The sequence below is a fragment of the Blastomyces dermatitidis genome (assembly GCF_000003525.1).
Source record: "Blastomyces dermatitidis ER-3 genomic scaffold supercont1.2, whole genome shotgun sequence".
Taxonomy (NCBI): domain Eukaryota; kingdom Fungi; phylum Ascomycota; class Eurotiomycetes; order Onygenales; family Ajellomycetaceae; genus Blastomyces; species Blastomyces dermatitidis.
In genome coordinates this window covers 7,412,180-7,426,505 of record NW_025544775.1, presented here as the reverse complement: position 1 = coordinate 7,426,505, position 14,326 = coordinate 7,412,180, and the positions used below count along the sequence as shown (strand labels likewise).

Below are 14,326 nucleotides of genomic sequence, written 5' to 3'. Positions count from 1 at the left end.
AAATGTACGCGGGGTCCGGTGTGGAGTTTTTGGGTAGGTAAGGGTTTGAGCCTAACCGTGCCATGCTTACTCACTCTCTGTAGTGAGTGCGCCACAGCATACAGAAAACCACACTGTACAGAAAATATTTTCAATATCTTCATTCTTCATCTTCAAATAATCATCATTAATTATAATCATGTCTAAATCTTCTAATTACACTGAGGAGCAGTTGTAAAGAGCTGTTGATGTGTATAAAAGTAATTTAAAATTAAAAATCATGTCTCTGTCGCAAGAATTCAAAGTTCTATATATCATCTTGTATGAGAGGATCAACAGGAAGAAATCAAGAACTATAAGGATTTCACTGAATTGAGCATTGAATGACAGCCAGAAAGAGACAATTAAGATATGAATTCATCAGTTGAATATTATTAATGAGACTGTCTGCTACAGATATGAGCAGTATAATGACAGACAATTCCTTGCTAATCTGAAGAGTGTCTGACTGTAAGTATTCAAACCTGATACTGTGAGAGCTGGCTTTGCTGACTGTGAAATGTATCCAGTTAATCACAATATAATTCTCAATTGATTGAGACCTCTTACCATTGATGATGCCCTGAATCTCAACATATATGATGATGATGATGATGTATGCAATCACTTTACCCTGCCACTGCCTCCTTGCAATTAACCTTCTCAGAGATGATTGCAAAACTATGTCATCAAATCAATGCAGCAGTCAAGACCTTAGAAGATGTGAAGAATACCCTTACACCTGGTTTGACAAGGTGGTTGAACAAGATCTTCAAGGGTAGCATGGTTCAGGTGGAATTGAACATGCATCATGAGAATGAACTTGCAGATCATTATCAAGCAAATAGATGTTGAATTGTCAAATCCTCCCACAGACAGGTGCAAGTAGGTGGAGTCCTCACTATTAAGGATGTCAATTGCAAGATCACAACCCATAGAGCAGATGAGATGAAAAAGATGTTCAATAAGACTCTTCAATTGATTGGAATCAAATCTACAAAATCTACAGCCACTCAACCACAAGATAATTCTATAGAATCTCAACCTACAGTGGATTCTACACCTTCTAATGAGTATATAGATAATCTTTATATTATAGATAGATGTGGTGGTGATTATTAATTAATTTTTGAAGATCACTATATTCAAAATATTTTCTTTACAGTGTGGTTTTCCGTACGCTGTGGCGCACTCACTACAGAGAGTGAGTAAGTATGGCACGGTTAATGGCTTACTCCAGACATGTGGCTGCGAACAGTGCGAACCTTGCTTGGAACCGTGCTCTGAGAATCTTCTGTATACTGCGTAATAGGCTTGCGAGAAGGAGTTCAGTTTGGAGTGGTTGAGTTTCTCGAAATAATTTCTCGGAGCGGAGGGGGAAGAGCGACGACTATTTCTTGTTCTTAGGGACCTCTAACTACTCTACTTTATTTAAACTCCACCTTTCGCCCAGACTTACAATACCTGTTAGGCATGCAGCTCAGGATCCTAAGAATTCTTGGAATAAATTACAGGCCATATCGAAGCAGCGACGTGAGAAACGACGCTATTATTTTAGCCTGCTGAGCTGAAGCGTTTCTCAATTTCCATGGGGGGCGATAAATCCGTGAAGCTGGGGTACTTGGTAAGCTGATATCATGCTGACCACAATAAGATGAGGAGCCAATGATAATAGTTCCGTACATATAATAAGTATATGTCCTCCGTACCACGGGCGTTGTACTATACAAATACGTACTGAAGTACCACTCCGCCTCATTCCTTTTTTATATGCGCCGGAAACCAAGTAGCTAATTCTGCTCTCTGTAGACAAGGCGTGGAGTAACTCGGTAGACAGAGCTGACAGACAAGTCAACTGGAATGAAATATGGACCAAAGACAAATACGCTCCATTCCGAGTCCTAAGTTGCTAGTTTCTTGGGGTCACGGCTCATTCCATATCATTCCCAAATCGCGGCATTTTGGGTGATAGGCATCCTCGCCAACGGAAACAGGGAAAAGTACATGAAAGCCCGTAGAGCTGCGGACAATGATAGCTACGGAGTAGTATGCAGTGAGTAAGTTTTGTGTATGTGGCGGCATGGTAAATAGCTGGACTGTGTTATTACGAGGGAGAGCGCGGCGTTTTTAAGTTGGGAGCAGCCGGGAATGGTTGATGAAGGCTGGGATCAAAGAGACAGGATAAGTCAAAAAAAAAAAAAAAAAAAAACTCTGCGATGATCAGTCGATTGTTTGGCTTGATAAGGAGTGGTTGGTGTGTTGGATGTTACGGTGATTGATATCTGTTTTAAAATCCTTACAAGGCGAAGGAAAATAGTGAAACTAATGCGGGATGTAATTGGGGTGTTTCTTCTTTTTCTGTTTTCTCTTTTTTCTTCCATGTTTGGTGGTTGGTTTCTCCTGGGTTGTCGAAGCTCCGCGTAGGTCAAGACTGGGAATTTCCTTGAAACATATTTCTTTTGTATCGACACTTTATCTCCTGCCTCTCATCCGCGTTTGCTCGTCTGATCCGTTGGTGATTGAGCTGGCTGCCGGCATTCCAAGGGCGACGGGTCGTAGGACGCCCACAGGGCTTGGTTTATTGATTACCTTATCGAAACTTGATAAGGCTGTAACACCACACTTGCGCTTGTAACTATGTGCTGGCCAGTCAAAAAATCGTACCTGTATCTGGATATCAGCCCTGTTGCGATGAGTCCTCCCATCAAACAAGCAAGCAAGATTGTATGTAATAAAACTTCTCAACCACGAATTACTGATGTTTTTCAAAATGATAGCAGTTTGCGGGATTGATAGGGGCCCCCCTTTTAACTGCGCATTAGTTACATGGACCATTTACGGCAATATAATTTTCCCTATTAATACCAGAAACGGAAAATATAATATTTCCAGGGTAATAATAGAGAAGGGCCGAGCAGGTCCCAAGGTATTAGATGGATCCCCAAAGTAGGTTAGAGAAACGCGCTTCGCGGTGAAGATAGTCGTTTCTGTTGAATGTTGGTTAGTTCCCGTGTCGTAGTTCTAGTCGCTAATGCTTGAAAGGCCAACCCTACTGCTCTGTAAGGCATGGTATGAACGCTCTCCATGTCTTGTGCGGGAGGGTGTCATCACCCGCTCTCCACTACTAGCACAATATTATTGTTCCTTGATCCATGGGTCAGAAATCCAGGGCAATGGAGACTTCAGTCGAAGGTTCTTCTTTCTCACACACGTAGCACATGCATTCCTCAAAGTTGGTGTGCCATAATGGTTGAAGGAAGAATCGATGGCTGGAAGACTGTCATCAGGAGAAAGGTTCCAAGCTCGAAATTCCGTTGCAACCGGGGCATGGGTTGTTAGCAAGGACTCGGAGTGGAACCCATTTCATACGAGAAATTCGATCCTTAGCCAGCCTCCAAAAAGTGGTCACTTCCGCGAAGCCCGCTGCTGTTCTCACTTTCTATGTCAGTGGGACAGAGAGAAGCCATTTGAATAACTCTTGTCAATCAACACCTCTCAATGTAGTTATTGCGTCAGCTATTCTGTCAGCTGCTGTGTCAGCTGTTCTGCCCACATTCCAAAAGCTATTTTGTTCCGCTATCCATATGGTAGCGATGAACTGAACAATTGGCTTCTCAAAAATGCGGAGCCGAGTTTTTGACAAACAACGGCGTCCGTTCTCACTCGTTGATCAGTAATTTATACAGGGTATTCATCACAGCCTCCATCCAAACGTCCCGCCTTGGTGGCTGGTCGGCTTTGGTGGTGCGCTTTTTCACCCCTACGGGCTTGCTTGCCAGATTATGTATTGTACTTTCTTTCCATTGGGCTTCCGATATGTCCGGTGGAAGGCTAATATCATCATCATTGAGATTGAAATAAGAGGCAACAGCGAAAGTGCCCATGGCAATAGAGAGCCTCACCTCTAAGTCAGCAGTGAATATAGATAGACAGCTGTCTGTCACATAGCGCCTTGTTCATCGGTTCCTCCGTTTATTCTCGCCGCCTCCGTAATCCTATAGACCCAATAAGGAACCTAGGGGGGGATGCAAATGAACTATTAGCGACTTGGCGGATGAAACAAGATCCTTGAGTATTGTCAAAGTTGCAGGAGCAGCGACAGGCCAAATCTACAGATATAGGAAAGTTTCCTCAAAACCAAGCAGTCTCATTGCGACAAATCGGAGTCTGGAATCGAAGCCATATGAGTGGTTGAGTTGTTGAACTCCTTTGGTTCCTGTAGGAGCGGGAGGGGGTTAGTTAGATAGGAAAGATGTGATGCACCTCAGCAAGAACGCCGGTAATAAAATCTCCCCAGCATAACAGCGCACTGTATGTTTCGCTTGTATATAATACGGTGTCAGAATTTGGTGTTGGTTTACAAGCCTTGTGTATCCTTGACTCAGCCCTACCAAATACACATTTGGTGGCTGGGTGGTTATGCCTACGGTAGGTTATTGAACTAGGCTGGTGGCCGGCATTTCCCATTTCACCTAGGTATCTGTTAGCCCTGATATATAACCGACAGTGCTCTGTACTGTACTGTACTGGCTGTACTGTATTTATATAAATACCTCGAGTAAACATATTACAGTAATACCAATATAACCAGTAATACCAATATAACCATAATGTACATGTAACATCTACATACATACATACATACATAAATACATACATACAGTACCAGTGCCAGTACCAGTACCATACCAGCCCCAGCTAGCCCAGGCCAATTCCTCCTCAACCACCGTGAACCGCTAAACCACCGCTAAACCCACCACCACAAGCGCTACATCTCAGCATCACCGCCCACTTCACCACTTCAACCACTTCCACTTCCACTCCTCTCGTCCCCAAATCTCCCCAAATCTCCCCAAATCTCTCCAAACCCCCCTCTTCCCTCTCTCGTTCGATCCTCTGCTGCCTCATGTCCTCTTCATTCTCACCTCTATTCTCTCCCCCTTGCCCTTCCCTTTCTCCACTTCCATGGTCACTTCCATGGTCATTCGTTTTCTAAGCCCTATGCATCTCGCTACGTGCTTGGCTACCACTGCTATTTAGCCAGTACTTTGCTGCTCTAGCTGAGCCCATCAAGGTCGGGCCCGTCTCTCATCGCCACCGTCGCCACCGTCGCCACTATTTATCCCACCTTTACGGGCTTAAACGAGCCTCCTCCCGTTTCCGTTTCGCTGTTCCAGGCCCTCTGATCTCGATGCTCAGCTCGTGGCGGTTCATGTGATGAGTATGGATAGTAATCCACCCATGAGCTCGCCGCCTTCAATTCTCGTCTGTGACTTCAACCATTCAATCAACGATCGCCGTCGATCGCCTGCTTCCAAGTCTACAGCGCTCAATCTTCCCTTCCGGTCTCTTTCGACTTCACCCAGTCCAATGGCCATTCCAAATGCGAAAGAGCCTGTGGCACCGCCGCCACTACCCCCACCTCGGTACATTGAAGATCTTGCAATTGGGCACGACTCTGGATGGAAATGGGGGAATAGTTTCGAGGAAGGAGGGTTTGGGAAACCTACTCTGCCTCCCATAAAACCGTCATCGAGCCTTGTAGGTGGTGGTCACAGTCGCCCAGAGCTGGTCCGCCGAACTGAGAGAGTTACCTTGGACAGAGATATCAAAAGGAGCAGCGCGATGTCGCCTGCCGAAGTCCCGTCATCATTGAGGAACAGATCTTCATATTCGACATTGAGAGGCACTTCCTTCCCTAGTCCAGCTGCTTCTAGTCTACCGAGTCCACGGTCAGTATATCCCAGCACTTTTGTTTTAAAAAAAAGGGGAAAAAAAAAAAAAAAAAAAAAAAAAAAAAAAAAAAAAAAAAAAAAAACCCGTTCACAAAATCCTCGGCCACGTTCTGATTCATGTTCCCCGTTCTCTTTTCTCATTGCTCTCTGGCTTTCTCTAGTCGCATGATATGCACAATTCTAGCAAAACAAGCCGCATACAGTACTCTATGCTAATGTGCACATACAATTTTGTTCTAATAGTTTACAAGGAGAAAAACCGCTATCCGAGAAGAGTGTAGAACGATCCTCCAATGCTTATGATCAGCACCTGCTCTCTAAAATAGGCAAACCGAGCTCCCCTCCTCGCCTATCTGCCAGTCTAGGGAGTTTCAGTCAAAAGGAGTTTACGACACTCCCGTTTCACTCAAAAAATCGAAATGGACTTTCAAGCCTGTCAATTGGAGATGGATCTCTGAGTCCTCGTGATGCAGCATCTCGCTGGCAAAGCGGACCTCAATCTGCCGGAATATCGCCAGGGACCCGGCCAGGGTGGACAGATTATGTCAGCTGTCGTAGCCCGAGTGTTGATAGCACCACACCTCATCACATTGATTTCGATCACTTCCGGGATAGGAACCTCTCCCCCGGGACACATCATGCGAATGACGACGCAACCAGCCTATATAGTCGATCCAATAGGGGTAGTTATGACCAGAATCTTTTTCCTGATTCAGATATAGAGTTCCCAATAGACGAAGCAGCGCAGTCTAGGCAGTTAAGCGTTGATGAACACGGGCCATCTCAGTTGGGTGGCATGTCTCCATTGTCTAGACAGGGTATGAAACGAAGAGCTTCATCTCCACCACGAGGAGCCGTTTCGGACGAACTGCATGCTCTTCACACAAGCGCCAGCAACGGTGATCTAGACCAACGTAGAACATCTGGATTTCCATTCAATGGCTGCACATCACCTGGTGCCCGGTACCAGCCAAGTCATGGCTCTATCTCCTCAGTGTCTTCGGCAAGCTTGCGAACTGGTTCCTATGCATCGTCCACAGGACTCTCTGCTGCAGCTAGCAGCATGACCAGCTTGTCCTCTTTCGATCGCCCTTCTCCTGGAGGAATCTCTCCAACGACAGATCTCGCCTCCTCTTATGAAAAAGGCTTTATGAGCCCCGGTGCACGTAAATCGCTCTCCGGTCTTGCATCGTCGCGAACCCCTCATCAGGGAGACGTGAAAAGTGCGCCTCCCGTCCGTAATATGTCGCTTCCGAATAACCTGAGTGTATCCAAAGCTGCGCCACCACGGATAAATCGCCTTCACATCTGCGAATGTTGTCCAAAGAAACCGAAGAAGTTCGAGACCGCTGAGGAATTACTGTGAGCCCCCCATTATTGTATACAGAAATTTCTTTTTCTGTCTAAATGAGCTAATATTGATCGTACTTTAGCGCTCATGAAATGGAGAAACAATATACTTGCCAGTTTTGCAACAAGCGCTTCAAAAATAAGAATGAGGCTGAGCGACATCAAAACTCCCTTCACCTGCGGCGACATTCCTGGTCATGTGCTGCATTATCCGGCGTTGAAGCTGCTTTCCACCCATCTGTTTCCGCAAACTGTCAATCCCCTACGGGACCTTCCCATGACACCTGTGGATATTGCGGTGACGAGTTCGCCAACTTTCCACAACCCGACTGGGATCGGCGAATCGATCATTTGACTAGCGTGCACAAATTTGGAGAATGCAACCAGGCGAAGAAATTTTATCGGGCAGACCATTTTAGACAGCATCTAAAGCACAGCCACGCGGGCGCAAGTGGGAAGTGGACAAATATATTGGAAAATGCATGCATGAAAGAAGAGTCATCAACGGAGGGTGGACTTGCTAGCATTGGAGAGCACAGCGGGCGGAGTCCTGAAAACCAGATTGGGGAGAATGGAAACATGGATATTGAAAGTGGACCAACCAACGGGACACGCATATCGCATACGATTGATGAGGTAATGGAAGAGCCATGATAGTCTTCAGGGTTATTTATCTGACTATCTCCTGGCATTTGCAAATACAAAAAGGAGGTGTATGTGTTGCTTATGTTATACGTTTTGAGTTTTGCTTGGAAGTTTGGTTTCATATTGACTGGTTCTCTCACCAATGATGAAATCTCTGTTCTATCCGATTCTAGCATGTTGCCTGTTTTCCCTACGGCCGTCTTCCATCTTTCTAGAAATTCCCTCCTCGATGATGCAGCGGTTCAGTTTTCTCTTTCCTGTTTGACTGCTCTCTTGGTCCGTGTCTTCATCTTTCAATTCCCTTTCCCTTTGCTCTTTCTTGTTTTAATGCTAGTTTCCTCAGGTTGGGATTGGGGTTTGTTTTCATTTTTATTCATATACGGCTGGCTTTGGTCGTCTTTCCTATCTGTCTACGGTATAGTCTCTTTGCCATTGTTATTTATGTTTTCCTACCTACACTTACCGTACCACCTATCCATATTTTCACTGATTATCCTAATTCATCTGCCCATCATCATGTTCCCTCCGCCTCATTTAGCCCTTTTCTGCTAGCGTTTCCCCCCCCCCCCCCAAAAAAATACTTTTGCACCGGTGCATTTCATTATACGGTATGTATACACCAGCCCTTGATAATTCTTTTTCCCACCATATCCTCGTCCTCCTATCGCCATATACCTACACATATATCCATAAATGGCCTGATTAGATCATACATCCCCTCACCCTTACTCCTTTTTTTTCCCGCCCGGTTTATTTACCTTCCGAAGGGGGGAAAGCTTAACTGTTTCCGCTTGTTCTATATTTTTGGCTCGCCCCTTAATGTTCTCGTCTCCTCGCTTATTCTCTACCTTCCGTGCCACCTCCTTTATTCCCATACACTATCCTCTCTGCCTCCATTTGCATATGTTTGTATATATTATCCCGTTCATTGCGTATATATACCCTAATTAACCATAACAAATGCCTGTTTTACACGGAACATTTAATATATTTTCTTTGCCTCCTCGTTAGCTTTGATATCTATGATTACTCTGAGTTTTGTCGGAGGAGGCTAAAAGGACGGAATAAAAGAAAGCAGGAGCAATATCTATCTATCTTCATTTCGTGATCGCTATGTTAGCATGTAAGATTTTTTAGATTGAGGAAGCTCTGTTCGACGGGAGACTGTCTCTAGGTTTTTGGTTTTGATTTTCTTTAACCCAAATCTATTTCTCTCAACCTGCGCAATGATGTTCATTATGCGCTTCTCTCTCATCCCTTCCCCCCCACTTTTCGCTTTTATTTTTCCGATACGAGTTTAAATTTCAATCCCTTGATCTCATATTAAATGCAAAGCACCAACGAGCCTTCGGTTGGATACACCGTTTAGACAAGTTTTCACTTAGCTAGCTATAACCTAGAGAACGATTCGAGAAATTAATTTTATATTTAATTTCATTCATAACCTACTGTTCTGATTTAAATCTCAACATGGACAAATATTAAAAAATACAAATTAAACAAGTATTTAGTGAGAGAGAATGCTATACAGCCAGGGGCTTTTCTATTATCTGTATGAAAATGAGAGAGGAAACAAAACTGAGTTAAGGATAATAATAGTAACCGGAAAGATGGTAATAATACAGGAATATCTTGTCAAAGTATACGAATACATACATATCCTCCCTTCCAAAGTAAGAGTTAAATAGACAGATGGAAAGATAAGAGAGGTGCATCCAGAGCAATAGAGCATATATCCCGCGTTAGATATGGGATTTACCTGTTATTAGATGCTTATAGCAGTAACATCTCCGCATCCCAGATCTCACCTCCAAAACCGCTACCGCTTCCATCTGAGTGGGGAGACCTAGGTAATTTTGCATCAAAGAGGTCGGTGGCATTGTGGGGATCTGTGATTGTAGCATTGAAGGGGTGGAGTGTGGGGGAGAGAAGGAGTTCCTCCGGGATCATGGCGGGTGAAGATGGATCGAGGTTTTCCATTTCGCTACTGGGTGGAGAGGCTGAGGGTGGGATGTGTCCTTTTACTGTGGCCGTGGCTGTGATTGTACTTCTGGTCGTGCTTGTGAGGGACGTTGATGATTGGCCGGGTGATTCAGTTTGTAGAGGGTGAAGATAGGGGGTGTCTAAGATTAGGATTTCTTCATGTTCTGTGTGTTCTAAAATATCTAGGTCGTCGTCTAGGATGGCGATTGTGGGGGATGAGAATGGGGTCGGTTTCTCGATTGTGTTGGGGATATTGTCGAGGAGGTCATGTTCGTCGTCATGGTAGGGGCTGATGATGCGGACAGGATCTGAGTGTTGGATTTGGAAGGAGTTGGTGAGATAGGTATCGCGATCACTCGGTTCGGAATTTAATTTGAGTGTGGGGAGGGTATCGTCATCATCGCTCTCCTCTGAGAAGCACCATTCTGTATCTGATATACTGGCTGGGTGGAGGCTCTGATCATTAACTGGGTCTGATATAACTATGGAACTATCAGGTGGCGATTTTGAGGGTATGGTAGTTTGTGATGTCCCGTTCTTTGTAGGTTTCAAGGGTGTTGTAAGGCTTGGTAATTGCCGTGCCACGAGCGTAAAAAGCCGGCGATGCATTGATCTCCAAAGAAGAGATTTCAGCCCTGATTTTGTATTTGTAGTGTTCGTGAAATCACTGGTTCTTCCGTCGCGTTCATAATTCGCTTCAGGAAAAACCGAAACGCTCGCAGCGCTCTCTAATTGAATACTGGCATCCGGTTGAGGGACGTTGTCCAGCATAGCGGCGATCCCTTTAGATAACATGGGAATAAAATGTGCGCGCTGTCGTATATTCTGAAATGGGCAACGTCAGACAAGTAGACACATCCGGCAGTTGCCCGGGACGCAATAAGACTTACCGTATCATACCCGGGGATGAACAAACTCGGAGCAAATTCCTGTAAACTGGGGCCAGGAGTCTCAATAATCGTTGTGATACTAGATGTGGTTTGAGGAGTGGTTTGGCCTAACAACGCGCAGAATCCACTGTTGAGCAGTGTCATGAATGGCTGATATGTGGCTTTGGGGGGCACTCGCGGGAGTTCTGTTTGAAGGGGGGACATAGTTCTGTAAGAGTAAATGGAAGAGGTCTGCTGGCTACAAAAAGGGGAGTCGTAATCTAGAGACATCCAATCATCGTCACTTTGGACTCTCGTTTGAGATCCGCCAAGAGAGGAGTGGCAGGTATCGCCTAGCTCTAGTGTAGGATCCATCTCTGCAAGACAACCTCCTGGTGGGGAGAGAATGGATGATAGATCTTCAAAGCTAGTACATCTAGGCATGCTGTCGAAGCTAGCTTTCGAAGTAGTATTTGAGGATTTTGACAAAAAGCTGAAGTGGATACAGATATCGCAAAGGTGAATTCGGAGAACACTAGGTGGAGGATCGATGGCTGATGAACGGGTACGTAAGGTGTGGGGCATCCGCGGTGGTTTATGCAGTGGAAACTGCCCTGACTTTTGTTGGAATTCAAAGACACAGTTTAAGGAATCAATCCCTTCTTCGCTCGTTAGAATCTCGTCATTCGCAGATACCATAGAAGCTTGAAGGTTATGCCAAAGCTATACTGATATGTTAGAAAGGGGATATTCAATGATAAGGTTTTTGTTTGGCTTTGACCTGTGATTTAATCAAAGTGGACCTCATCTCCTTCAGTATCCCGTCGACAGATCTGTCATATCTATGCAAGGAGCTTTCCATTCCAATGGAGATCTTCAACTCCAAGTGGGGTTTCGAGAAGACCCAAACGTCCCTCGATTGCAAAGCCTCGAGTAGGGTTGAGCGGTCTAAATCTGCCATCGAATCTGGACAAGAAACTTCTACTGATGTGGCCGTTCTAAGCCGGATTTCCTCATTTTTATATATATGTATCGTCGATCCCAGTTCAAAGCGGCTGCGTAACATTTCAATCCACCGCTGGAGCCGGGCAAACAAAAGAGGGAGGAGAAGTGTAAGGCCAAGGCAAGAGAGGATAAAACTCAGACTCTAGTCTAAAAGGCAATATCGTTTTACTTCCGACGGGTATCAAAATGAAGACTGGAAACTGTGCACAGAGTATATCGAAAAGAGCGAGAAAAGGGGAAACGGGTGTAGTCGAGATAAGGTTTGGCAGGCAGTGCCAGTCAAGAGGCTCATTGAGGCTCATCACAACTGTAGACACCCATAGATCAAGAATGGATTCAGGAATAACCAGGCTCATATGTTATTATAACTGCAATCATATTAGAATCTCGGTTTTTGAGTTGCCTTGGTGTAAGAGATCGCGAAAAGAAATGGTGCCTGACCACCGAGTTTTCACGACCGTTTAAAACACCCATGAGCTGCGCGATCACAAAAGGGAGAAGTAACTATTTTCAATTCTAGAGATGAAGAGTCATAACTTGGGAACCGATGTAACGTGATCAACCATTCAACGCCCGCTTACACCCAACACCCGTCATTTCGCCATGACTATGATGAAATATTTTCAATGATATCTCAACAACAAAATTAGATTTTAAGGTGATATATTATATGATAAAAATATATATAGAAAATTACACATAAAAATATACAGCTAATTCTATAGATGTTTATTTGACTTAATAACTCATTTGAAATACAAAATCTTGAATAAAGACAGATTCAGTAAGTAAGCAGTTATTAAATTATTAGAGATTACAATATTATCAGATTTCTTTAACAGTGAATTCATAAGCACTCTGACAGAGCTCTGAAAATGTAAATTAATCACTCTTTATAAAATTAAAAATCTACTTTTCTAATTAGAAAGATGATTTTTGAACTCTTTAATCTTTTTCTTATTCAACTGTAATTACTGCTGTACAGCAGCTCATTCTTCTTTATCTTTTTACTCTTGAGTTTTTCTTACATCTCTAAGCTTCTTTTTAATCTGCTGTTGAGCAGCTCTTACAGTCTTATTTATATTTTTTTACTGCTTTGCTATGTGATTAAAGGTTGCTTAAGTCAGTGTAAGATTATAAACATACACCGGCTTCTTATATGTAAATTAATTAGTGGCTGCTAGAGTCTCTTACATTCATAAGCATGTTCAGAAGCAGCTGTGTTATTGTTTAGCAGCTATACATTCTTTTAAATTACATTCTCTCTTACTAGATTCAGTTACACTTATATAATCATAATATAAGCTCTAGCTTCATGCAGATTAGCATACTGCTATTACTTATAATTATACAGTCTATCTCTGATTTGTCTAGTATTCTACTTCAACTCTTATAAAAAAGCTTTCACTATATTATATTATTTATTTACTAACTTTTTCATTCTTTAATCATTATCTCTATTATTATTATTATTAACTACTATTATTATTTACAAGATTTATACTCTCTCTCTTATTTAACATATTTTATCTATTTATTTAGTATATTATATATGTTTCTGATCATGACTTCTTATTCTTAAAACAAGTATTATTATAGTACTTATACTGAGCAGTTTATTAGCTGTAAGTGAAATATATTATAAAATATAAGTAGAACTTGTTTTTCTAACAATTATCAGAATATATTATTATAAATAATATATCTTTTTCATCTTCTTATACACTCTTGATTCTTTTTCTCAGTGAGCTTTTAATTATGTTTTTCTAGTATAATTTTTACATGAACACAGATGCTGATTTATTTATTTTTATTTATATAGAATTTTCATATATTATCAGATTCATATCGACTGATAATAGTAAATATCTTAATATTGAGTTATTAATCAAGAACTTAAAGAATGTGATAATAAAGAAATTACTTATATTATATAGAGTTAAGTCTCTCACATTTCTTTTTATCTCTTTTATTACTATTTCTTTCTCTGTCACTTTCTCTTAATCGTCTATACTTATCTCAGTATTCTGTTCTTCTACTCTTATCACTTCTATCTCTACTTCTACTACTTCTGCTATTATCACTTCTATCTCTGCTATTACTACTCTTATCTCTAATATCTCTGCTACTTCAGCTACTGCTCTCAGCTCTTCTCATTTCAAGAAGATATTACATAGACTCAGTAAATCTCATTTCACAGTATATACACTCTTACTCTTTTTCCCAATCTCTAGAATAATCTATTATATACTATTATTATTATTATTATTCTTCAATTATAGATGTATGCAGTCAGAGACTATGACATCTATCTGAGAACTTTTAGTTCTCAGAGTTCTTCCTATATCTGTAAAGTTAACTATTATACATTCATCAATTTCAGATATACAAAATCAGAAAATTTCAGCTCAGAATACAAAACTGTTTACAAATTGCAGTATTTTAACATCTTCTGATACTTTGAAATCATTTGACAATATCATGACAAAGAAAAAGAGAACACAGTCTGAAAGATAGTCACATTAAATATATAGTTAGAAAGGAATTGAAAGGAAAAGATAAAGTAAAGAGAGACTGTAACAAAACAAATTATTAAAAGATAGTATATAGCTGTTTTAACAGACTATATCTGATTGATTTCCTCCTTGTCATATTCAGATATTTCTGAATTTAGCTATTTTCTTATAGCTGCTTGAGTTTCTGATAGAAAGTCTATTAAGT

At 42.0% G+C, this 14,326-nt stretch overlaps 4 protein-coding genes across 4 annotated transcripts; 2 read left to right on the top strand and 2 right to left on the bottom strand.

The window, feature by feature from the left end:
* Positions 1 to 687: 687 nt before the first annotated feature.
* BDCG_16556 (uncharacterized protein) lies at positions 688 to 873 on the top strand (the record flags this gene model as incomplete). The annotated part of the gene is made up of 1 exon (XM_045425773.1): positions 688 to 873. The coding sequence occupies one exon, from the start codon at positions 688 to 690 to the stop codon at positions 871 to 873; it is 186 nt and encodes a 61-aa protein (XP_045274608.1).
* Positions 874 to 3,677: 2,804 nt separating this feature from the next.
* Positions 3,678 to 3,927, bottom strand: BDCG_02355 (uncharacterized protein; the record flags this gene model as incomplete). The annotated part of the gene is made up of 1 exon (XM_045417901.1): positions 3,678 to 3,927. Exon 1 carries the CDS (start codon positions 3,900 to 3,902, stop codon positions 3,678 to 3,680), a length of 225 nt encoding a protein of 74 aa, XP_045274607.1. The 5' UTR covers positions 3,903 to 3,927.
* Positions 3,928 to 4,676: 749 nt separating this feature from the next.
* Positions 4,677 to 9,192, top strand: BDCG_02353 (C2H2 finger domain-containing protein). The gene is made up of 3 exons (XM_045417900.1): positions 4,677 to 5,750; positions 5,997 to 7,115; positions 7,187 to 9,192. Exons 1-3 carry the CDS (start codon positions 5,236 to 5,238, stop codon positions 7,755 to 7,757), a joined length of 2,205 nt encoding a protein of 734 aa, XP_045274606.1. The 5' UTR covers positions 4,677 to 5,235; the 3' UTR covers positions 7,758 to 9,192.
* On the bottom strand, positions 9,045 to 12,092 carry BDCG_02352 (uncharacterized protein). The gene is made up of 3 exons (XM_045417899.1): positions 11,382 to 12,092; positions 10,622 to 11,323; positions 9,045 to 10,556 (listed from the first exon to the last, which is right to left on the bottom strand). The coding sequence occupies exons 1-3, from the start codon at positions 11,664 to 11,666 to the stop codon at positions 9,522 to 9,524; spliced, it is 2,022 nt and encodes a 673-aa protein (XP_045274605.1). The 5' UTR covers positions 11,667 to 12,092; the 3' UTR covers positions 9,045 to 9,521.
* Positions 12,093 to 14,326: the final 2,234 nt, after the last annotated feature.